The following is a 26,007-nucleotide window of genomic DNA, read 5'->3' as shown; positions in this document are numbered from 1 at the left end:
TAGGTTTAATAGAAACTTTATTACAAGACAAAGGTATTCATTAAGTATCTGTTCAGTACATCATTAATAAAACAAGATAGAGTGGAATGTTAACTGCACAGGTAAGAAGGCTCTGGATTAGGGGGCAGCTGGGAGATCCAGGATCCAAAATGGAAAAGAAATGCTGGATGTCTCCAGACAATACCCTCCCAAAGGCGATTTTGTGCAAGTGGGGAAGGGCTGCAGTATTTTAACTTATGTCAAATCTAGCTTCTAACACAATACATCGAACAACAAACAGGTTTCCTTCCAGGGACCACGTTTATTTACCTGACAGGAATGAAATCCACAATTAATCAAGAGCTTTCTCCTGTAGATCTGGATAAAGGTGGGTTCTCCCAATTATACTATTGATATGACATTAATTACCATTATAAAAACTGACTTCATTTTCAAAGTTTGTGTGCCACAGTTTTAGTCACATTAAAAGGTGCAGTAGGAGGAACAGTTATGAGACAGAAAAATACATCATAAACTAATAAGGAATATACAATTGCGGGAGAAGGAACATATCAGGATTTTCATCTTGGTTAGTTAGTGAGATATCTTTTGGTTATCTAAAGTTAGGTCCAGTATTTATAGTACACAAATTGAACCATCAAATGAATGCTCTGGCTTGGGTAGGCTCTCAGCCACATCTACTGAACCAAGTCCAGCCTTTCCTTCAAGGAAACTGGATTTCCTGTGCAGCTGAGAACTGTTTTTACAGCACACAATCCCTTATAGCACAAAATACAGAATTCCTTAGAGTGGACTAAATTACCAACATTAACAAACACCTCATTTTATTTTGGTAAATGTTGTATTTCCTTATATACAGTAATTAAATTCCTAAGCCTCTCAAAATGAGTTCTGCATTCCTGTACAGATGGATATGAAAACGAGGTAGGCAAAGCTTCCCGAAAACCTGCTGTGATATCATTAGCTCTTGCAACAGCTAGTTTTGCCAATTATTATCACGTTGCCTTTAAATATATGCCTAAGTGATTAGTCGTCTTTAGTTTTAAATACTGTCAGGAAAACTTTTTTTACGTACAACGTGGTAGGTGGCTACCAGATTTTGAAATTATTCAAAAAGGTACTGGGGAATTTAGGATGGGTACCCAGTTACGTGTTTGTGCACCCCTCTATTTAAATTGTACTCCCTATGAAAATTCATATTGACAATTATAATGCACTGACCATAACTCTTACTGGCTTGAAAAGAACTTTGGTTTAAGAAAACCTCAATCATTGACCAACTCACATAATAGTTGACTGAGCAAAATGTAACCAACTAGGTCGACTTGGAATCCAATCACACCCTTTGATCAGGATCTGTTATTCATAATGAGCTGGTTAACTGAACTGTTAAAAGGCAAAAGGCAGCTTTACATGTAGCAGCATTTGGCTTCTTTTTTTAAAAGTTTTGGCTCCTGTTGGCTCTCCATACTGTTCTGCAAATAATAATCATCATAATGAGACATAATAAAAATAAAAAAGTGAAATAACAAAAACACAAGACATGACATTACTTATAAAATGCATACAGAAAGCAGTGAGTGGGTTGAATACAGTCAACACTGTATAGAAGATCCTCAGTCAGAAGAGGGTCTTGGCTTCTTTGAAACACCTTCTCCTCAGTACTGAGTGGACTGGTCTGCATCTGGTGAAAAAGCATGCAACACACTTGTTTATGTATTCATATTTTTTTAATTTAGAGTGTCCAATCATTTTACCCCTGATCTTCTCTCCAATTTAGAATGTCCACTTATGTTCCCTTATCGCAGCAATTCCCCACACAGCTCAGAAGAACTGAAGGTCTGTGGCCATTCTCCGACCCCTCAACCAAGCCAATTGCCTCTCTATACCCAGCAACTTGAGAGTGGTCAGCGAGCTAACAGTCTCTGGAGGACAAAGGCCAGCCCTGAGCTCACCAGGCAACTGGCTAGTAGGGTTAAATGGTGTGTCAAGACGTAACACAGCTGTCATGTGGTTCCAAGATTTTTTTTTCAGCCAGCAAAGCGCAACTAATCTAGTCTGCTAGAAGCGCAATCAATCCTTATTGTTAAAGGCACAGTAGCATCTGCAAGACGGGCGGATCTGGTTTTTTCAGCCGGGCGACGACAGCCACTTTGCTGGGTGGCCCGCCTGGCTGAAAAGGCCAGGGGAGGACCCTGGCATCGATTCCCCAGCTGTCTCTCAGACTCTTGACTTCTTTCTTCACTGTTCTTTTACTGTTCTTTTACTGTTGTGGTATTGGTAGAACGTATTAGAATGCCTTGTGTGTAAGATTATAAAACACAGTAACATTTTCCTACCACTACCTTTACACACTGTCGGTGTCCCCATCTCCCTGCTTCTGCATCTGGGCCTGCATCTTCGCAATCATCTGCTGCATTCGCCGCAGCTGGAACACAAACACAAACAGGTCAGCAAGAGGCACGCTGTTAGCACCAGCAACTCTAGTGAGGAAACACTGGGATCATGAAAGCCAACAATTTCATAGAAACTTAACCCACTTATCATAATTGGAGTACAACTGAAATACTTTTGAAACACTAAAATATACTCAACACATACTAGGACAACATGTTTCTTGTTTTTCAGACAGGAAATCAAGCAGCATTAATGTTTCTTGCTACATGCCGTTTGTAAGGGTTGAAAACTTACTTGGTAAAATGCATCCTGCATAAATAACTAAAAAACTTAGTTTTGTCCACTATAATTGGTGTTTTTTTCTATAGGCATACAAGGCCAGGTTCATACAACTTGCTCACTACTTGCATTCAGTGTTTAGACTATCATGTGTGATTATGGTAAGCCAAATCTGGGCCATTGTTTGCAAACATCAGTGTGGTAAACTAACTGGACTTCAAAGTTCAATTAAATTGTGCTCAATTCCAAGCTGTGGTTCTGTAGAGGAACATCATTCTGAAACGATACCTCAGCTTCCTTCTCCATCAGGATCATGTCCTTGTCCACTTCCTCAGTCTCCGCACCCTTCCTGTAAAACACAAGTGTCAGTTAGCAGCATGCCTATCGTTTTACCCACCTACGTCATCATCTTCCCAAATCTGAGGGATAGGGATCACCAACCACAAACCAAGTATCTTACGTGAACCTTAAAATGTATGCAAGTGTTCCCTCGATACTGCTGTGGCATTGACTCAGCTTCTTACTGTGCAAACTATAGTTTCAGCATCAGTGGTTGAGGCTTTGAGGTATTACAACAAGATTACAGCACAATAGTGTCCTCTTCTGTTTGCATAGCAAATCATCCCAATTAAACACATAAAACAACCTGAGATTACACAACACTGATGTAACTGCCCCTCACACACTCTCCTCCAGAGAGATTAACCTCCTGTTCACACGTCTTCATTTAAACAGATACAAGACAAGAGTACTGCTGACATGCAGCAGATATAAACAGTTCTTGTCGTACAGCCAACCAACCCACCCTTGATAATGGACACAAACTGATCTCTTGGTATCATCCAGGAAACTTTCATAGATGTTGAAGGTGAAACTAATTTGATAATAGATGACCTCAAAGAGCCTAATAGGTGCTGAGTTCAAGCTTTTTCTAACCAGCAGCAAAAGTAGTAACAGACAATCTTAGAAGGGATTATGCTGCAAAACAATGAACCTGTAGTACAAAGGAATGGAGCCTAGAACACACTGTAACTAAATTAGAATGAATGAGTCAAAGTCATTAACAAATTAAATACCCTTCAGTAAGGAGGGGGATGAGCTGGAATACATATTAATCCTAGCTTCAAAACATATCCTCAACTAAAGGAGTTTTGACTGCATTAACAGGCATACCAATAAAAACAAACACACCCCATTTAATGAGTAAGTAGCAGGGTTCCGAATATAGCGTTAAATGTCCCCACGTGTTGTTACAACTGTTAAAATAAAGTACCTGTAATTTCTTTTCATTGTTTAATATCCTAAAAACTTTTTACACTTATAACTTTAAAGTCTGTTTCAAAGCTTTTTTTAAAATGTCCATTCTAATGCCCTTGTAGTATAAGGATTATTGACCACATTGTCAAACAGGTAACACAGCAACAACGATCCATGATGTGGTATGAAAAAGAAAAGCCAGAGCACTTATGTTTTGTTTTTTTTTCCTGCAGTGATTTAGAGGACATATCTCAAACACCAGTGCACTAGAGCGAACACTTTGAAAAGAGCTTTGAAACAGACTTAAAAGTTATGTGTAAACAGTTGTCAGGGTGTTGACAATAAAAATAAATGACAGGTACTTTATTTAAACAGTGGGGACGTGTAACACTATTTTTTCGGGACCCCACTACTTACTCTTTAAGGCAAATTCTAAATTGAACACTTCAGAAGAAAACTGTTTTGTTTGGAAAATGTAAGTCATATTTTTTCAAGGCTTTTCTTGCTGTGAAAGACCAAACATTGACACAGCATGTTTAGCTCCAAAAACCTGAGAAGGTCAACTCCACAGTAAATTCTGCAAGGTTTGCAATGATAAAGATATACTTTTACATGAGGTCCCTGGCTGAAACAGGCCCAAAACAAAACAACCTAGCAAGACATGCAATGGCACCAAACCACCTTTAGTATGGCAAGATTTAACTAGATACAAACATACTGTGGCAAGGCTGATATCCTGCAAATTAGAAAAAAATGTGTTTTTGCTTTGTTTATTTTCGTTCAGGGATTTTATGTTTATTTTGGCGAATAGTATTGCGCAAACAGTGTGTAAATAATTATTACAGAGCCGGACACTCCGTTGGGGACATCCTACCTGCTGTGCTTTCTTGCAGGGAAAAGCAGCTGGCTAGTTACGGATCCCTAACCAGCAGGTGGGCGTGTCCCGGTGGGGTGTATCATGATTGGAAGGTTCTACTAACACACCTCGGGGCAGCTGCAAGGCCACAGGACTAAGAACGTCTACGCTACCTGCACAACGAAATCCTCCGATCACCTTGTGTCTAACCAGGATCGGAGCTCCAAAAGAAGATGCCAAAACCACAGATGAGTGCGTGTACCTGGGGTCAGGTTTTTAATTGTGTAAGGAACAAGGATTAGTTCAGGGATTCCCATGTAAAAGTATAGGACGTGTATAAGCGGAGCCTCCACTGATTAGCAGAGCAGCGCTCGCATATTCACGGCAACTTTTGTTTTCAGTGTTTTATTTTGCTTTTTGTATATTTGTTAGATGCCCCTAGTGAGCCACCATTTCTGGTGGGTTCTTCCGTTTGTATTCCTGTAAATAAATCCTGCGCGCCTGAGCGGCGTTGTCAACATCACCTCCATACCTCTCAGCGGATAACCCACACCCCCTATCATACATTTTATCTACCTCCCCAATTACAGAATTCAGCGGTGAGCATAACAGCCTCCAAAACCAGGATATATCAATGCAGTACTGGATTCTATCCAAGCCACTCGTGCTATAGTAGGGCATATAAATGATAGGGAGAATCACACAGATATGGGAAATTACATTTACAGTAGTTACTGTATTTTACTCAACTACCATAGCTGTGAAACGTACTGTCCAGTATACACATTATTATAAACGGAGGGAAATGAAATGTACAGTAGAAGCAATTACTGTATTTAGTGATTCACTCAACTCTCTCCACGATCAACACTAAGCTCCTTATCAGCAATTGTGAGAAAAACATTATAGCTCCTAGTGCCGACTATATAAGCTACCCTTTATAAATATTTACCATAGTATTTCTGCTTGGTAATTTAGCAGTTTTCCCTGGTTACAGTCTTCATTTGCCATAGATTGCCATGTTTTTTTAATATGCTTTACCATACTACTCTGGGCTTTACATTGTTTGCCTATGCTTTACCATGCTTTCACTATGCTTTATCACACTTTGCTATGCTTTTAATACGGGACTTTGATAAGGGATGTTCCTTGCCTTAGGCACTGTTTGTGATGCATGCAGCCTGCAGGAAGTACTTGTTTCCATACATCATATGCAAGTTAATATGAAGGGGATTATGTGATTTCACTGTAGACTGGGTCAAAAGTACAGTTTTGTACCCAGGACAAAGAGGCTTTTACTTAAGACATTTACTTAACAGCTGTCTCGGACGGGTGCCACATGTTACATGTCACCACGATGCTGCTGCCAACTATTCTTTCTTAACGAAGATTAACATGCAACAGTATCTTAAAGAACCACTTTAACTCATGTCCTTTTTTCTGCCAAACAGATCCCCATTTGCATGTTGTTTAATATCCTTTGTTACCCTGAAATGACGGTCCTATCAAAAACAGGAAACACACAAAAAAGAGGAATGAGTGAAATGGAAAAAAAAAGTACAGTGGAAGCCACCAAAAAAGACAAAGCAAAAAGATGCGGCAGTAGAAAATTTCACAGCGTGAATCGCAAAGACCAGGAACCCTGCTGAGCACACAGAGCGCTCTGCAGCAGCGTCCGCTCCTCTCTGAACTGGCTTATTCTGGTTACTTCTGTATCAAGAGGCAGGCCTGCACCGCAGACCGTGCTTGTGAGACCTGTTTAAGTTTTATCTTTTGTGCAATAGCTCCAGTGTACTGTAGTGTAAGGGAGTTCTTTTTTTTTTTATTTAATCTTATAAGCCAAAACAGAGCCTGGTTGAAAAACACAAACACAAATACAGCATCTAGATTGGACAGAGTATTGCTCTGTGTAACAGAGTAGGTTTTACTATTTCAGTGTATAACTTGCACTTGTACATTTTCAATGTGTGGTTATTGAAGGGGAAGGGGAAGAGATATGGGGCCATATCACAAATTTGATTATTCCTGTACTGGAATTGGAAATATGGAATTAAAATGTTCGATTAAAACAGCTTCCAATGTACACTCTTATTATTTTCTATACTTCTTAGCATTGAATGTACTCTAATCTTCGGAGATTCAACTTAATTTAAGGTTTAGTTTGCCATTATAACTGATAGCAAGGTGGTCAAACCATTTGAGTTCTATGCTTCTTTTATCTTTTGCCGCAGCTGTTGAAGTTAAACAGGAAATGGAGTCTATTTCTGGGAGTTAAAGACTGTGTACAAGTGTTTGTTTGTGCAAGTGTGTTGGGGATGGGAATTGACTCACATTTCTGCGAATGAGGTGTTCCACTGTGTGTGTGTGGGGGGGGGGGGTGGGGTGTAATGAGGGCCTGCAAGAGCTTACAGTAGTACAGAACTCGAGTCTGACAACTTGAGGTTATACTTGATACTGGACTAGAAGAGGAGCACATCTTTGCTTTTTTACAGCCAGGTTATAGCTGGTGGCTTACAGCTTGGTTCGTGGATATTACTTTTTTGCATGGTAAGATTTTGGAAGTTGGTGGTTTAGCTCTAAGGAGTTTTGGACAAACATCTTTAAAAAGTCTTGCATTTAGAAGATTTGAGCATTACAAAAATAATGTATGCTGGTTGCAAATGTTTTACCATCACGGATACCTGATTATCTTTTCCTTGCAAATATACCATCATATGTACAACAGGCTACTACTTATCATTTAAATTCTTTCTGTGGCTGAAAGATTGTGATATTGATTGTGGCATAAATTGATGATCAGTTCCAAAGTTTTTATTAAACAGTTATATACCTGCAATAGATGTTTCATAGTTTCTTTTTTTTAATGACCAGGTGTTTAATTAATTAATTCAATGAAATCTATGAAGTAAATCTAATCAATGAATCTATTGTCTGTTCTCAAATGGAGTGATTAACCCGATTTCTGGTGTGCATGTTGCTTTTTGTACGCCCTCTAGTGTTCCATACTACATTGGTGCTCAGGGAGGGAGCGGAGACGCAGAGAAACAGATAGGCCGACAGAAAGACAGCTACGTACGCAGGAGACAGAGGCAGAATGAAACCATGGGAAGACAACCTGACGCCTTTCTTGAGACGCTCGGAGCGGAAGCTCTCGTAGTGAAGGTCCTGGGTCACCTCCTGAAGGTCCTGCATGTGGGTTCTGAAAGAGGGGCAGATAAGTTAGACACTGGCCAAACCCAAGCCAATTCAGGCTTTAATGAATACATCCTCTTACAGGTGCATGCTGAAGCTCACTACAGCACTCAATGGTGAATGTGATCCGGCAACGTTCAGCCGCTAAGCAGCAGATTGTACTTTACATTGCTTTACACCTCCAATACGAACAACCACATCTAACAAAACCTGTGCATTTCACATCACTTACTGTGAAATATTGAACAAGCAATTTGAAATATTTTCCATCACGACATGAATTCATGAAACAGTTTGACAAAGTTAGTGAAAATGTATATCAAAATCTGGGCATATATGGAGTAATAAAATAATCTATAAATTGCTTAAATGATTCCTAATGTATGTAAAGAAATAAATGACAAATATTCTAGAATTCAAGGATATAATTGATGTGGTATAGAGCAGCAATATTACAGGGAATACTGTACAAACTGGAACTCTAAATGAAAATCTAGCCAGGACTGTCCTTTGGAACATTACTTTTTAAACTCGCTCTCCTAACACTACTCTTCTGACCCTTTCAGGACTCACATGAGCATGGTGCGGAGCTTCAGGAAGTCGTTGTGCTCAGGGTTCTCCACCTCCACCACACCCCAGGGGTACAGGCGCCCTCGTACCTTCTTCCCTTTCGCCTCGATCTGCTGGTTCGACCCCACCACCGCAAATGGGACACTAGCCTGCAACAGGACACATTATTAGTTAAGAAGAACAGATATTCTATTTAAAAGCAGTTGTAGCTATCAAAATACTGAAATAAACCACACTTGTGTGGCAGGGTGAAAGCCCTCCTGGTGCCCAGGTGTGTTTGGGGAATATTGGGTTTTGTGTGGTGTGTTTACAAGAAAGCGGCAGCTCAGCCTTAAACACACAGGGTATTGGAAGTGTTTATATTGTTTTGTTTAACCTGTTTGTTTTGGCCTCCGTTCCTGTGTTTAGTTTGTTGTTTCATTATTTAATTTGTTACACTTGTATTTCTTGGATCATTTCACCTCAGCAGTGTTTTGGGGTCAAGCAACTTACAAGCTGCAAAGCATGTCAGTCTTTGGGAAGGAAAAAAGGCCCTGAAATGACAATGAAAGTGGTCTATCCGAAAGCAAGGTCTGCAAACATGAGATTTCTTTACCTAGTCTAATATTAGATATCATGTTTTACAATGAAAATCCGTTTGCTAAAACACTAAATGTTCCCATGCTAGGAGAGCCACATGTTCAACATGTGTTTCCCTCAGAAAAAAAAACATCTTTAACATAGAGAGTACATTGTAAGAACGCCAGTGTTTTTCCTGTCCTTATGCATCCAGAACTTTAACCTGCTAGCTGGGTTCCAGAGAAGTTAGGTGTGGATGTTTACAGCACTTTCAAACACAATTGGACAATTGTTTAAGATTTATAAACCCAAAGAGAGCACCATACCCAAAATATTTTCCAGGCATAGACATCTGCTGTAACTGGTAAATGGTGCCCCAAAGTGTTATGGGCCCCCCAGTGAGTGTGGATGTTCTGGAACAGCCCCTCTAAACAGAAACTTCCACAGCTCAGGCCTCATCAACTTCCTGCTATTTTACCTTAAGAATGCGGGTCTGTTCTTTGAAATCCTCATCTTCATCAGATTCAGCATCAGGGAGGTGATAGATCTTAATGCCGTGCTCATCAATCTCATCTAGAATCTGAAACAGAAAAAGCATTTAGACCAGATACTGCAGCAATTGCTTACATTTCTTTTAAATACATAAAAGCTGGGTTTAAAATGAGCAGGGTTCACCCTGCAGGCTCCCTGTTTTCCATACAGGATCATGAAACGCCAAGTAGCACCATCCTGTCTGGCTCCAATATTTGTTTCAGCCTGGTACCACACAAAACTTTTTTTTTTTTTATATATATTGGCACTCTCATGTCTAACCTTAAGGTCCATAAAACATTATGTTTTCTCATCAGCTCTGATGTTAAAATCAGTGTAAACCTCAGCTAACCCTTGGAACAAAGGTAAGTCTAGCCAGTGTAAAACTTGAATGTGGATCTCGTTGTTGTTGAGTCCCTGATCGTCCCTGAGTTTCTTTGAAAAATTATAACAGATGATTATATAAGGATTCTAATTATACCACACATAGCTGTCTAATCAACTTTCAACACCCCCTGCTTCAAAACTGGCACTTAATCAGAAAACCTTTTTAAGTTTAATGTTTCATCTTGGGGATAAAAGCCACGACTTTTAGCTTGTGCAAGTTACATCTTGAAAGCTGATTGTACTGTAGTCATCAATAGAAGCTGGCTGTAGTTTGAGTTCAGGTGGTCTCTTACTCTGCGCTTCAGTCTCTCTCTCTCCTTCAGTGTCAGGGTGTCTGCTTTGGCGATAACAGGGACAACATTCACTTTGTTGTGGATGGCCTTCATGAACTGGACATCCAGAGGCTTCATTCTGAAAAGGGCACAGGCATGAATACTGAGGGTTTATACAGCAATGAAAACAGAAACCCTGGGCTACTCCAGACAGACATTTTGATGTTATTTTGTAATCTCTTAAAACACTAGTGACTATAGAAAATATGCAGTCACTCTCTCTCACACACACACACACACACACACACACACACACAAAATGCATTCCCCTCTACCCATAATGCAAACTAAACTATAAATAAACTAACACCATGCTTTTTGCAGTTCACTAAGAGTAAGTAGCTTCAAATAGCATTTAAATGTAAAGTTGCCTTTCTATTTAATAGTGTTTGCAGCCATTCTATGTGGTTTTGGGTTCTGTTGCTCAAATATTGGTTTTCACAGTCTCTGAATCTGCCTTAATATTGCTTTCCACTTGCTTAGAGCTTCTCTGGAGAATGCCAAGTACCAGGACTGAACAGCCTTCTTCAATCCATTGAAATCATGCAATAATGCATCACGTGGCAATATGCCACAGCACTCTCCAAAGCCAGGTAAAGGCAGATTTAGATTATAACTCAACACTGAAGCAAAATAATCTAGAAAAACTCAATTAAAAACACCACAAAATATAGGAAATTTAAAAACAAAAATTTAAAATTACATTTGAAGCTACTTACTCTTTAAAAAGAAACCTTCTAAAAGCTAGACAATTCTAAAAACAATAAAAGACAAATCAAATGAATAACACTGATCATTTATTAAATAGTAGTGTAAATACCAGATTAGAAAAAATAAAGCACAAGGAGAATGACATTTAAAAAAACAAAAACAATTATTATTTATTCATATGGAGACTTCATTTATATATAAAACTGTCATGACTTAAATACTTAGAAAATCAGGGGGAAACCATGTCAATGGGAGATCTTGGTTTAATCCTAAAATATAGCCTGTCTGATCCACAAAGCAGATCCAACGCGCACCGTTTGCAGTCGGCAACTTTCGTTGTTCACAGAAAGAATGATTCTTGGTGGTAAATCTCCTGACCTGTGAGGGCGCTAAGTAACGGGAACAGAGTACCCTGGACTGTTTGGCCTGACAATTCATTCCTAGGTTTAAAAGGAAGCCGGTCATTTAAAAAGGGGGCGGAGCTTCAGTGCATTAACTCATCGACCCGGAAGGGAAATTATGTGGCAGCCTTGGATTGGAGGAGCGGCTGCAATCGTTTACCAAAGGGTCATGTGTGACGGTATAAATACGGGACGAAGAGACGTAATCTGTTCCCTCATTTTGTTTAGAGAACAACCTGGAAGGACCTGTTATTTGTGTAAACGTATCGTGAATGTTTGTTTGTCTAATTGTGTCTTGTTATTAGTAGACAGCTAACACGTTCTGGAGCTGTCACCAAGGGCCAGCACAAACCAGGAACAGCATTGCACTTGCATCACAAATAAACTGTATTTGCACCATGAGAACTAATTCATTCACTAACGGACTTGTGTACATGTTTTGTGTTTCATGTGGGTGTATAAAGAACAGGACTTATTATTTCGGGAATAACCCGGGGATTACAATTTAAGTAATACACGCCGCTGTATTACTTAGCATCATTTATTGTTCACCGTTTGTTTTGCCGTCAGGCACTGGATATTCAAACTCATTAAACAACTTTGCACCTGGATTATAACTGTCTGTCTGTTCACTGATTACCTGCACACTGTTAACCACTTTGCCACAAGTACCTACCCATGTCCCAGCGGAGAGATGAAGTAGAAACAGCAGTGCACTCGATTATCCACTATGTGCCTGCGGTTCAGTCCACTCTCATCATGAAGGTACCGCTCAAACTGATCATCGATGTAGGCAATAATTGTGCTGAAACTGAAACAGAGAACAAGAAAACAAGAAAACATTCATATGGATATAAATAACAAACTGCAGGTGCTAGTATCACCACACCATGTAGAAGAGCATATTAAACAAATAACCATGCATACTTTCAAAACAGAAACGTAGAAGAAGGTGGACATAACCTCTGAAACTCATGGTTTAGTAAATCAGGTGTGAGGATGCCCTTCTGAATTTCCAGAAAGACTTTTAGGGTGTTTGACTCCATGAATCTTACATGAGACAGACAGGAAACAGTAATTATATTTTGCCTCATGCTCTAATAAAAGATTAATAAAACACAACTCAAATTCAACTAGCTATTGTATTATTATTATTATTATTATTATTTATTTCTTAGCTGACATCCTTATCCAGGGCGACTTACAATTGTTACAAGATATCACATTATTTTTACATACAATTACCCATTTATACAGTTGGGTTTTTAATGGAGCAATCTAGGTAAAGTACCTTGCTCAAGGGTACAGCAGCAGTGCCCCCACCAGGAATTGAACCCACGACCCTCCGGTCAAGAGTCCAGAGCCCTAACCACTACGAAGGCAGTTAAATGAAATCCTTCAGAAAGATCTGCTATTGCTAGGATCACATCATGAAAAACTATTTTCACTTTATTCTTTCTGTCATTCCTTTACTGAACTGTAGTGATCAACACCACATTTAGTATGCACTGTATATAAAACTCAGCAAATATGAAGCAACTACATGAAGATCTCAAGAGCGTTGAGGCTTTGACACTGCGGCGGCCAGATCTTTGTCAAATTACTGCCAAAAAAAGGGTTACCTTTCTTGTACGATGCCAACGATCGACTTCAACCGAGAGAATCATATGATACTGAATAGTCTCAAAGCATTCAATCTATCATCCATGAAAGGTAGTTTTGACCAAGGAGCTTCCACAACAGAAAACAATGAAGTCTCCATATGAAATGGGCTATGAGGGCGGGGCAGCTGGTTTACTCAAATATTTAAGTAATTTACTCAAACACATTTCCCTCATACGGTAGGGTTATATTTTTTATAATTGTATTTCTTTTTTTTAAATACATATTATAGTAGAATACATTGTTATACTCAAAAGGTATTAATATTGACATAAATGTCCAAACCACACATCTATGTATATTAGCCATCTATGTATATTAGCCATACTCCTATATTACCCAATAACAAAATAAATATATTACTTTTCAAAAAATCATGATGTAACTACAAAAACTCCCCCCCCCCCCCCCCCCATCTCAGATAGACCCATTTTATTGGAAAGATTTATGAATGCTAGTACAATTTTTTATATCGCGTGGTGATTTTAGACTATGTCATCAAAACTTTTCAAGTTCACTGCTTAGTTAAACTGAAACCTGTTCGGTCTCTAATACAGTTCAATTTACATGAACTTTCTTTCAGGGAGCAAGCCCAGACACAGTTAGGCAATACCCCTCTTACAATCTGCAATGGCTGTGTTTGTGGTGATCACACAGGAAGGCCTTGACTGCAGAAAAAGAGGCTGCCAAACAAGAAGTGGTTTGCTATCTATAGCTGGCTTAAAGAAACCATAGCATGAAAAATGACATTGATATGTAAGGCAGCTAAGGAGAATATGAAATGAAGAAACCATGAACTAGTCCCAGCATTAGCTTGTTATAAAACTAACAAGAACAGTTTATCACCATTAATACAAATATTATTTAGGTGAAAGACCAGCGACAAAACACTTGGGTAAAGAGGCCTAAGATTGGGTGATCTGGTTGGTTTAAAAAGAAATGGAAAAGGGCTTGTGACAGAGAGCGAATGAATCCTAGTCAACAATCTCCCTCCTGATCTGTGAGGGCTTTGTATAACAGGAACAGTGGATGGTCTGGCAGTTCATTCCAGGGTCAGTTGGAAGCCAGCCATCCAGGAAGGGGGCGGAGTCACAATGCCCAAACTAACTATCGCAGGGGGTATGACTAAGGCTATAATTGGGAAAGTGACGATGTAATCTGTTCCTTTGATGTGGTTATGAGAATGACAGAGAAAGGAAACAGACTGTGAAAAGCGTATCATGAGTGTTAAGTGTTATGTTTGTTTGTCGAAACTAACGGTCTGTGTTTGCCATTGTCAGACAGCTAACACGAACCGGGAGCTGTTGCTACAGGCCAGCATCAAGCCCGGACTACAATTCACTACTGTCACTATACTTGCCTTGCACCGCACCTGCACTAAGAGCACTCGCTATCAGGAGAAGTGACCGTGTCTGTGTTGTGTGGTGTTCTTTGTATTATTATTTTGGGACTGAACCCTGAGGTTTATATGCTGGAAATACACATCGTTGTGTAGAGCCAGCATTACTATTTGACCGGTTGCAAACCGGGAAACAGAAAAATAAAGAACTGTTTTGAACCGTGAACTTTGTGTCTGCTGTTGTTGGAGCACCTGCATCATCTGTACACCTGCGCACTGCAAACCACTCGATCACAGGGCTTAAGAGGGGAATATTCAAGTCAGAACACTGTTTCTATAAAGAAAAACAAAATCACCAATGAATAGAAGCTGAAAGGAGGTACACACAAGGAGCACAGGCTAGCTTCTGAGGCTGGGGAAAGAGTATGTGGTTCAAGCTGGGACAGCCAGTAGATTTGTCTTTAAATTTCGGTAGAACCCAGTAGGTATATAATGAACAGCCCTTTTTATTGTCTCAAACAGACAATATGCACAAAGTACTGCGAAAAACTAAATCATTATGGGCCATATTCATAAAGCATGTTTATCTCGGGGGCTCCCGAGTGGCGCATCCAGTAAAGGCACTCCTCGCAGGATGTGCCCTATAGCCTGGAGATCGCAGGTTCGAATCCAGGCTATGTCACAGCTGACCGTGACCGAGAGTTCCTAGGGGGTGGCACACAATTGGCTGAGCGCTGCCCGGGTAGGGAGGGCTTAGGTCGGCAGGGGAATCCACGGCTCACTGCGCATCAGCGACCCCTGTGGCCGATAGGGCGCCTGTGGCTGCAGCGGAGCCGCCAGATCTGTGTTGTCCTCCGGCACTATAGGTCTGGTGGCATTGCTGTGGATCTGCAGTGCGAAAAATGACGGCTTGGAAGGAGCACGTTTTGGAGGACGCGTGTTCCAGCCTCCGTTTCCCGAGTCGGCGGGGGGGTTGCGAGCGGTGAGCCGGGGATACAGATAATAATTGGGCATGCTAAATTGGGGTGAAAACCGGGGTAAAAATAATTGGCGACGACTAAATTTAAAAAAAAAAAAAAAAAAAAGCATGTTTATCTCTTAGACGTGAGGAGAAAATGTTGCTGCACTTAAATCCTGAGGTTATTTTTGGTCTCTTATTCTTAAAGCATGTTGATACACTTACATCTGTTCTACATTTTAGACACGGCCAATCAAAACACAATAGAATTTGTTAACATTTATGCAGTGCTAAAACAAATACTCATTCTTTTTTTTTTTTTTTTAACTTTATATTAATACTAATTTAAATAATCACTTACAATTCACTATTATAAAAAAATGACATGACTTTTTTGCAATTTAATTGTCAGCAGCAATGAGGTGCAAATGCACTCATCTCAAAACAAACTGAAGTCCCGGGGATCACCTCACTGCATTGTTTACAGTATACTGCTTTTATTACCTGCTACTGTACAGTATTCAAACATATCATTCTGTTATTTTTTCCATCTTTCCTGGGTTGCAAAAGACAACTCTGTAGGTTATCACTATAGCACAGCTTCTGTATACCAGTGGAACAGACTGCAGAGAGGTGCAGGGCAGCAGTGAGAGATGTAGAAAAGGTTTATTGTTTTAAAAAATATTGATTTAGCCCTACATATACATTTTTAGCCCTATGCTAAATATGTGTGTATAACACATTCGTTTTCAGCACTGTATTTAACACATTTATTCTTTAAAGTATTCTGCTTTTCACCTGCTTCAGCACAGTATTGGAAAAGTAGGATTTCATTTTTTTCTGTCTTCCTTGTGTTGCAGCTCCTTTTGACTTGCCTGATGGCCGAGAGAGACAAGTCAATTTGGAGTAAATGTGCCCCCATCTACTGGACTATGGATGATGGCACTAGTTGTTTTGGCATTCTTTTTATTATGTTATACCCATAATATTTAAAGCTAAGTGGAAAAAAATGATCCAAGAAAGATGGGCAATACAGGCAGAAAGTAGCTTCAACAGTAGATTAACTATTTACCATCGGCATGAAGGTTTGATATTTACTAAACTTTTCTATACTGTTATTAGTATACAGAAAATGCCACAGTATATATCAAACCATACTTAATTAAAACAGACTAACAAGTTAAAATTTTTCCCAGAGGACTCCTAGTCTTTCTTTCAGATCTGCCTCCAGGGTTCACCTGCTCCTTAAGGATCACATACCAGTCCTGACTGTTGATGGCATCTCCATATCCTGGTGTATCCACAACAGTTAGCCTCAGTTTCACTCCACGCTCCTCAATCTCCACTGTCGATGCCTCAATCTGAACAGTCCTCTCGATTTTCTCTGGCAGAAGCAGAGGAGAGAGCAGCAGGTTAGTATAAGGGAGTCTGGTAAACCTAGATCTGCTGAACTTCAAGATGCACTAAAATATGGTTTCAAATGAGACTGTAACTAAGGGTTGTTTTACAGTGATAGGGTAATTCAGTAACTGGCAATTTAACTAATACTGCTAAATAAATTCACCAATTACACCATGAAATTTGCAAGTGGTAGTAATTGTTTTTGTGAACAAAAACAAAGAATTTCAGGGACATAATCAAAGGGGAATGTCATTTGAGATGGAATGTTTTTTTTTATATATAGCGGTTGAAACAATGGCAGTGAAATGGTTAATTTCTGTAATTCAATTTCTGGTGGATTTACAAATACGGTACGATACTTGTAGTATAACCCCCCTTCACTGGGATGTATAATGGGGCAGCAGTGTGGAGTAGTGGTTAGGGCTCTGGACTCTTGACCAGAGGGTTGTGGGTTCAATTCCAGGTGGGGGACATTGCTGCTGTACCCTTGAGCAAGGTACTTTACCTAGATTGCTCCAGTAAAAAGCCCAACTGTATAAATGGGTAATTGTATGGAAAACTAATGTGTAAAAAATAATGTAATTTTATGTAAAAACAATGTGATATCTTGTAACAATTGTAAGTCGCCCTGGATAAGGGCGCCTGCTAAGAAATAAATAATAATAATAATAACAATAATAATAATAATAATAATAATAATAATATCACCCTTACCTGCAGCTCCTGGGATGACTCTCTCTGGGTACAGGTCTGTCAGAAACAGGCTGTTTATTAGGGTTGACTTTCCCAAACCAGACTCCCCTGAAAGACACAAAACTGATTAGCTTGATCTGCTCCTGGACAAAAGTCAGGATTATTAATTGAAAATCATAACATGCATTTTGTAATTTTTGCCCATTAAATTCCATATGGGTCAGTATAATCCACATGATGAAAATATATGTGAGTGAAACTCTTACCCACGACCATTAGGGTAAACTCAAAGCCCTTCTTAACAGATTTGCGGTGGACCTGGTTGGGCAGGTTTGCGAATCCCACATACCCGGGGGTTTCTGGGTTTGTGAACTGGCCCTGCTGTTTGAGAGAGGGGTATAGATAAGGAACCACCAAAGCCAAAATACACAGGAGCTGACTTCACTAATACAGTACACTTTAATCACATAGTCCCAAATCTTACCTTAATCCAGGCCAGTGCCACAATACAGTGATTAATTTATTGCAATATTGGTGTAGAACACTTAAAATGTTAGTAACATCTGACCCAACCATATTCTCATCTACAGACAAACTGTGGATCTTGGGAACAGATGGGGTTACGCACTTGAAAATGTCTAAGTCTCTCTATGATGCCATTATACGTGATTTTAGTAAAAATTTTAATATAAATTGTACAAATCAGACCTGACTGAACCCTGGAGGCAGTTTAACAAACCACTTCTAGGTAACATTCAATCAATATATATATATATATATATATATATATATATATATATATATATATAGCTAGCAGCCTGCTGAGTTCTAGAAGTGCACTGGGGCCTGGTTATTACAACGTGACTGACGTGCTCGTACTGTTTAAAATACTCAGTTATTTGCTTTATTCACTACACACTGGCTACCGTTCCAATGAACTGAGCATATTAATGGCAGGCACGATGATGGAAATCCGACTTCAGACTGTCAAGTCTAAAGACAGAGTGTGGTCAGCTCCAGGTCACTCTGGGATTGCTGATACAGAGCCGACAGCATAGCAAACATTCTCCCAGCAGCAGCTCATTGGAGACTGCGCCAGAAGCAATCAGTATCAAACCTTAAAGTGATTGGACTGCAGCCAACAAAATACTTCCACTTTTTCTGCCATTCACATCCATTCATTATATACATCTCAAATGTGCCGTTTTGAAAGAAAACAGGATATCTGGTATTACACTAGGTTAAAGAGATCTCTGTTTGCAGGGTGAAACTAGCTCCACCCCTTCACTGTGTAGTACCAGATCTGTTTTAAAATAATACATTTGCAAAAACATGTGTTTTTTTTCTGCACATTTAAAGTGAAAAGGGTAGAATTTGTGGAAATATTGTGTTAGCTACAATGAATTTAAAGAGCAACTTGGTATGAAGTATCAGAGTTATCTTACTGAATGTATTCTTTTTGCTTCAAACTTTGTATCACTTTCTGTTTCAGAAAAAAAAAAATAACTCAGAACTTGAAAAGCACCTTGTGGCCTCTCAAACACCAGTGAAACAATTCAACACCCTGCCACTGCTAGATGGGAGAAACAACACATAGAATAAATGTGGCATTTCTTTCATCCACTGGGGACTTGCAGGGGAACATGTTAATGGTTACATTCTGGTGTACCAGCACGAACTCGAGATCTGTTTAAAAGCTGGTTTAAGGTTTTAAAGTCACCAGGATGTGATGACTGAGGCAGAATATGATCTACAAAGACAATCTAAAGAAGAACAAGAAGAATCCATAGTTAAGATAACTTGAGATATTTCAAACTTGCACCAGGTTGTTAAGAGCTTCACTCATGCTCCGTTTATCACCAACTTCATTGTGTTTCAGGTGCTTGATAAATACATGAAAGAAACAGATGCAATAACGAGTGTCAATATTCTTGACTAGTCAGACAAGAACGCCATGCCTTGTTAAATCTGGCCCTTTGTGGTGAATGGGTTTAAAGTTAGACAGGACAAATCATGCTTACCTTCAGTTTGTCAGCTTGAGACATTATAAACCGGGTAGAGTTTCAACCTGAAGACGATAAAAAACAACGTACTGTAAGCGTCAGTGCTTTGATATTACACATGCATCAGCTTGAAATGTACGCTTTTTATTTTTGTATTGGTTTAAATAGTAAATGTGCTGTCCTATAACCTATACCCACTGTTAAACAGATGGACGCCTTTCTTTTTTATTTGTGGGAGGGTGTAGGGAATCACTGAACACACAGGAGTGTGTTCAAACCGCCTCACTGGCATTTTATTTTAGACACAAGGGGGCACCCTTGTACCGTGGATGGCCACTACCAACAATGGTATTACAGCACAGTTCGGAGACAACTGCAAGTGTCAAGAAGTAAACACAACATTTCCACAAAACCAAACGATGAAAGAAAATAGGAAAACAAAACACTAATAAAAGTACAAATTATTATTTATTTCTTAGCAGACGCCTCTTGCAGCGTCCCGCAGCCTCCGCTACTCGGTGTGGCTCGAGTTTCTGTGACACTCTCCTATTTCTTCGCTATCACTCAAGGGGTTGCCCAGACTTCCCCAGTAACACTAAACGTCCCACTCGGGGTATGTGAAAAATAAACGATGTACAATCGGCTACCTTCCTCAGCTAAGCGTGCTTGTCCCTTTTTTCTCACTCCAGATTCTGGTGTTCTTGTTAAATTTTAACGCCAGGTCTGTGTATAGACCTCCTGCTGTCGCTTCTCCTAAAAGGGCAAGACCGAGGGAATAGCAGAGTGTTAGTTTTAATGGTAGACCACCCCGACCAGACCCACCTCCTGACCACTCAGAAAGGGAGAGAAGTAACAGACCCTCACCCACCTCTCCGTGTCATCGCCATGACTGACGGGCGGATCCAACAGGGCTTTCGACTTCCCCTGCAGGAGAACGCATGCGCCCGACAGCCAGCACAGACCTCCCCTGTTACAATTACATTTACAGGGCATAAGGTCTTGAAGGGCAAGGCAATGTTGCCTTCAGTGAGCATGAAAATTCAGGGGCACCAAGGCAGTTCTAGGGCGCAAAAAGGCAAAACATAAATCCAACCCAAAAAAAAAAAAGAAAAAGAAATAGAAACTTCGTCAGGCAATGAGAGTGCTCTGCATCACAATGATGAACAGCTGGATGTACATAATGTTAGATGTTTACATTTGAGATTCAAAGATAAAAATAAAACACACAAGGAAGAGAATTAAGTAATGAGTTTATTTAAAAATATATATATATATTCTCATTTCTGATACAGAAAACAGTGTGCTTTTTAAGGTGCAGAGAGCGATGGAGCACAAAACAAGCACAAACCACATCACCACACAGTGCTGTGCAATGTAGGTAGCTCATATGTATTTAAATGAGTATCTATAAATAGCCTGGCTAAACGGCAGTTGGGAGTTCAGTTCGAAGCGACAGACAAGCAAACCAAGTGCGAGAAGGAGAGCGGGTTGGGAGAGGGGAAGAGGGAATGGGCCAGCCCCAGATTCGGCTGCTGGAGCGGAGCTGAAGCGTCTCGTCTCCCACAGAAAGCCGCAGCTCCTCTCGCAGCAAAAAAGTAAATACATTAGGAAAGATAAGCACGTAATAGGCCTAATATTTATTTAGTTATAAAACAAATGCTGAATAAGATGTCGGTGTTATAAAGTGCAAGTGCAGCTTTTCTACAGTTCAGATACTGTACCAAAAGGGAGAGACAGAAACAGAAGTTACACTGATAAGTTGTTTACAGTTTGAACAGCGGTACTGTATTTACTATAGAAATATTGCACTTGTATACAGAATTGGAGTACATGCTGTAGGAGCGTTATTTCCGAGGAGCATTATTATGTATACCTTTAATATGGTCCCCTGTCTTTGCTTCCTTTATTTAGGTATGTATTACAAATAAAAACTGAAATAGCTTGGTTGGATAAGTGTCCACCCCCCTTGTAATAGCAATCCTAAATTAGCTCAGGTGTACCCAATCGCCTTCAAAATCACACAACAAGTTAAGTGGCCTCCACCTGTGTTAAATTGTAGTGATTCATATGATTTCAGGATAAATTCAGCAGTTCCTGTGTGTTCCCTCTGCTGGGTAGTGCATTCCAAAGCAAAGACTCAACCATGAACACCAAGGCGCTTTCAAAAGAACTCTGGGACAAAGTTGTTGAAAGGCACAGATCAGGGGATGGGTATAAAAAAATATCAAAGGCCTTGAATATCCCTTGGAGCATGGTCAAGACAATTATGAAGAAGTGGAAGGTGTATGGCACCACCAAGACCCTGCCTAGATCAGGCCGTCCCTCCAAACTGGATGACCGAGCAAGAAGGAGACTGATCAGAGAGGCTACCAAGAGGCCAATGGCAACTTTGCAAGAACTACAGGCTTTTATGGCCAAGACTGGTCAAAGTGTGCATGTGACAACAATATCCCAAGCACTCCACAAATCTGGCCTGTATGGTAGGGTGGCAAGAAGGAAGCCATTACTCAAGAAAGCCCACCTTGAATCCTGTTTGAAGTATGCAAAAAAAAACACTCAGGAGATTCTATAGCCATGTGGCAAAAGGTTTTGTGGTCTGTCGAAACTAAAATTGAACTTTCTGGCCTAAATGCAAAGCATTATGTTTGGCGCAAACCCAACACAGCGCATCACCCAAAGAACACCATCCCTACTGTGAAGCATGGTGGGGCAGCATCATGTTATGGGGATGTTTCTCATCGGTAGGGACTGGGGCACTTGTCAGGATAGGAGGGAAAATGAATGGAGCAAAGTACAGAGAAGTCCTTGAGGAAAACTTACTGCCCTCTGCAAGAAAGCTGAAACTGGGACGGAAGTTCATCTTTCAGCATGACAACGACCCAAAGCACACAGCCAAAGCTACACTGGAGTGGCTAAGGAACAAAAAGGTAAATGTGCTTGAGTGGCCCAGTCAGAGCCCCGACCTAAATCCAATCAACAATTTGTGGCATGACTTGAAAATTGCTGTCCATCAACGCTCCCCAAGGAACTTGACAGAGCTTGAACAGTTTTGTAAAGAAGAATGGTCAAATATTGCCAAATCTAGGAGTGCAAAGTTGGTAGAGACCTATCCCAACAGACTCACAGCTGTAATTGCTGCCAAAGGTGCTCCCACCAAGTATTAACTCAGGGGGGTGGAGACTCCAATTATGATCTTTCAGTTTTGTATTTTTAATATATAATTTTTCTCAATAAAAACTTTTTTCCCCTTAACAGTGTGGGGTATGGTGTCTAGATAAGTGGAAAAAAAATTCTCATTTAAGCATGAAACTCTGAGGCACTGACACAACAAAATGTGAAAAAAGTTCAAGGGGGTGTAGACTTTCTATAGGGACTGTACATCTCATATGTAAGGGGGTCCTGTCAAGAGGAGACGGTAAGAAATAACAAAAAAAAAAACAATCATAACCACAGTAGTGTAATACAACATAAAACAATTCCAATTGACATGGTCCTGGTTTAATAGTTTAATAGAGAGCACAGTGTTGCTGGTTGTAATTTGCATTCAGTATGAATCTTGCAGCACTATTACAGATGGGAACCAGCTTGGTCAGAACTGTATGGAATGCTCTCATGTACACTGAATCAGCAGTCTATTTGGTAACATTGTTTGGTTTACCAATCGAGAATGGAAATTGGAGCCATGACCATACCGCATTAACTGGCTCTGTGGTATAGAGCACTGTATGTTAAAATGTAAGTATCTAGACAGAGGTTCACCCAGTACTAGGTTTCAGAACAAACCTAACTTGCATATGTTATTTAAATAATAAAAAGTATAGTTCTGAAACACAGGACTGGGTGCAGACATACAACCACATGAGAAAACGGCAGTCTATTCAGAGACGTCTGCAATTCTAAGTTACGGTGAACAACTTAGTTTTATACTGATGCAACACTTCTAAATTTCTAGTCGACAGAACGGTGTGTATACAATGTAATTATTTACAATGTGTATGAAGCATAAATGCATCTAGATTATGCCAATATCCAATTAAATACCAGTCAAAAAACACACACTTTGCTGTATGTAACCCAAGCACATCTTTACTGAACTAGATATAACGATTGAAAAAGAACAGTCTGCCCATATGCACAATTACATTGTACTGTAATACTGACATTAACACAATTGGTTTTATTATTTAAAAATATTTAACATCAACGAATGTATATCTTTTATCTAGCATTTCATATCCGGCATCTCTGGTGTATGCCTGATCAGCGAGCTCATATTATACTGTAGCGTTCTCGGTTCCCGCAGGCAAGTGCATCACACAGGGCGAGGCAAACCACACACACACAGGCGGGGGGCGGCCGCGAACCCGGGACCTCTTGCGCCGATACCGCTGTACAAAAGAACCGGCTCCTTTGCAAGGAGCATATATCGAGCTACATATATCGGGCTTATGTCTTTGTGTCTTTGTGTGTGATTACGTCACCTACCCCTACTGCTGCCTACCCCCGTGCACGCTACAATACTAACAATAAATCTAAAATCCGTTATTTAAATATGAAGTAAAACATCTTTCTACATCCGCCTTTAACTGCAGTTCAAAATGCCTTTTTCTCTTATGGACAAGTATTACTAAAATACCAAAACAGACAATTATTTAAGTGTTTAAATCTTTTGCTACCAAACAGGCGAATTCCGTTATTTCATGATAATTATGTTTTACAAGATAGATGGTCCGCTCAGTCTGACACGACAACAAGCCATCTGTGTGATGATGGCTATGTGTAAGTGACAGGAAAAGGCATATTAAAATGTGTTTCTTTGTGAACACAAATTACAGTTACTCTGAAGAGCTCACCTTATCAGAATCTTACTTCCAACTCCGTGGGAACCTCGTGCACTCGTAAAAAGAGGAGTAGAGGTCTTCTGTTTGTAAAAAATAAACCCCAAATTCCTCAGATTCCGGAGCGAAAACAGGAGCCCGCTTCACCCACGACGAACCCAGAATGCACCGAGGGGAAGCTCCTCCATTGGCCCACAATGCAGCAGCACCGCCAGCCACTGAGGAGCGAGAGAGCTACGGTAGGATAAATTGATTTATGGTCTTACGAGCTGTCAACTTTTTACTTTTTATTTTCAAGGCTCACCTGTGCCCTAGTTATTCAGTGTATAGCATGAATAATGTATTTAAAAAATCGTAGTTATTTGGAATACAACAGACGGTGCTGTACGTATTTTATTATTATTATTTTTATAAACATTATTCACAAATATAATGCACAAAGATAACAATAATGTAAGTACCAGTGGCCGTGGTACCTTACACATATATAATTATTGTAATGTATAACTACGTATTTAATTATACCCAAATCTTAAAATGAACATTCAAAACAAGTAGAACCCATCGTCAAAAACACTTTATCATGTAAATGTAACTGCCCAGAACAGACTAGAACTTCATTAATTACATTCACAACAGCAGGACTGATTTGTTTACAGCAACCTCAAGGACTAGACAGATAACCAAGAAACTCAACTGAGGTCATAGTCTCTCTCACATAAATGTACTATCAGAAATATAATAACTATACAGGCCCATCAAGGTATTTAAATTTTGTATGAATGTTTTTGATAACATTTATCCTTTCAGTGATATTTTCAGTGTTGCATGCATCCTGCAATGTCCCTTTGTAAATGTAAATAATTACATGTATTGATCAATGTAGAAATAAATAAATTCAACAGGCTGTGACCTTTCACTTCTGGAAACCAGCTGAACTTTCTGTCACAAATACTAATAATTCTGTAATGCATACATGCTATTACACAGTCCCCAATTAGCACTGCCTGCAGTGTTTACTAATTGGTTAAATAGTTCCCTGTTTGTGAAGAGAAACTGAATAAAAACAAGCTCATTAAAAATAGTCCAACACTGCCATCGTGTGTTGAGTCTACAATTTTATGTTCAAGTGGTCAAAAGATAAAGCAATTGAACTGTCACTCATGAGCTTGGAGTCTAAAATATGCGTGGGCTTGGAGTCTAAACAGCAAGTTGTCAATTCATCTTGGTAAACTGGTCCAGTATTTCCCATAGCAGTGACTGGAGCAAGCTAACACTCTTCTGAGGATTGGTAACTACAAACTGCACTAGTATCATTCTGTCTATGCCAGGTATTTTGCCATGTCTGAAATCCTATTAGATTATAACTGGGTAGTCTATTTCGACTCATGTTTCAACATAATCCTAAAATGCTTTCTGAATCTCAACGATTTTGGGACGAGGATAATGTCACTGTCTACACCTACAGTGTAAGGATTTGGTCTTCTCCGCACACAAGGGGCAAGCATTTACTCCAATACTCAAATAAAGCATTATGGTCATATAAATAACCCAGGAGATTAAATGAATATTCCCTGCATGCATCTTGTTAGTTCTATAAAAAAAAATTAAAATATTTTTTTATTATTATTATTTTTTTTTC

The 26,007-nt window shown here is 39.7% G+C and overlaps 1 protein-coding gene and 1 long non-coding RNA gene across 7 annotated transcripts; one reads left to right on the top strand and one right to left on the bottom strand.

The window, feature by feature from the left end:
- On the bottom strand, window positions 1-24,599 carry LOC117423526 (septin-2-like). 6 transcript variants are annotated; one of them, XM_034039455.3, is made up of 14 exons: window positions 24,381-24,599; window positions 20,175-20,280; window positions 19,546-19,592; window positions 17,791-17,905; window positions 17,546-17,632; window positions 16,691-16,814; window positions 12,148-12,282; window positions 10,321-10,438; window positions 9,588-9,689; window positions 8,555-8,700; window positions 7,866-7,988; window positions 2,965-3,025; window positions 2,346-2,428; window positions 1-1,684 (listed from the first exon to the last, which is right to left on the bottom strand). In XM_034039455.3, exons 3-13 carry the CDS (start codon window positions 19,567-19,569, stop codon window positions 2,348-2,350), a joined length of 1,116 nt encoding a protein of 371 aa, XP_033895346.1. In that variant the 5' UTR covers window positions 19,570-19,592; window positions 20,175-20,280; window positions 24,381-24,599; the 3' UTR covers window positions 1-1,684; window positions 2,346-2,347. The 6 variants fall into 6 exon arrangements, with proteins under 6 accessions (XP_033895346.1, XP_058846052.1, XP_033895348.1 ...); XM_058990069.1 differs by having other exon boundaries at window positions 17,791-17,902; XM_034039457.3 differs by lacking the exon at window positions 20,175-20,280 and having other exon boundaries at window positions 2,340-2,428.
- On the top strand, window positions 7,207-8,681 carry LOC117423528 (uncharacterized). The gene is made up of 3 exons (XR_004547796.3): window positions 7,207-7,336; window positions 7,786-7,981; window positions 8,548-8,681. It is a non-coding gene; the product is annotated as an uncharacterized LOC117423528 (long non-coding RNA).
- Window positions 24,600-26,007: the final 1,408 nt, after the last annotated feature.

The sequence above is a fragment of the Acipenser ruthenus genome, chromosome 17, assembly GCF_902713425.1.
Source record: "Acipenser ruthenus chromosome 17, fAciRut3.2 maternal haplotype, whole genome shotgun sequence".
Lineage (NCBI taxonomy): Eukaryota > Metazoa > Chordata > Actinopteri > Acipenseriformes > Acipenseridae > Acipenser > Acipenser ruthenus.
Note: the sequence above shows the minus strand (reverse complement) of the source record. Positions and strands in the feature narration are given on the sequence as shown.

Excerpts from the sequence above, each read along its gene's own strand:
- LOC117423526 (XM_034039455.3), bottom strand. The coding sequence starts at position 19,569 with ATGTCTCAAGCTGACAAACTGAAG. Across the intron at positions 10,439-12,147 it reads ATCTCTCCGCTGGGACATGG|AATGAAGCCTCTGGATGTCC; the intron begins GTAGGTACTTGT and ends TGCCCTTTTCAG. Across the intron at positions 2,429-2,964 it reads TGATGGAGAAGGAAGCTGAG|CTGCGGCGAATGCAGCAGAT; the intron begins GTATCGTTTCAG and ends TTTGTGTTCCAG.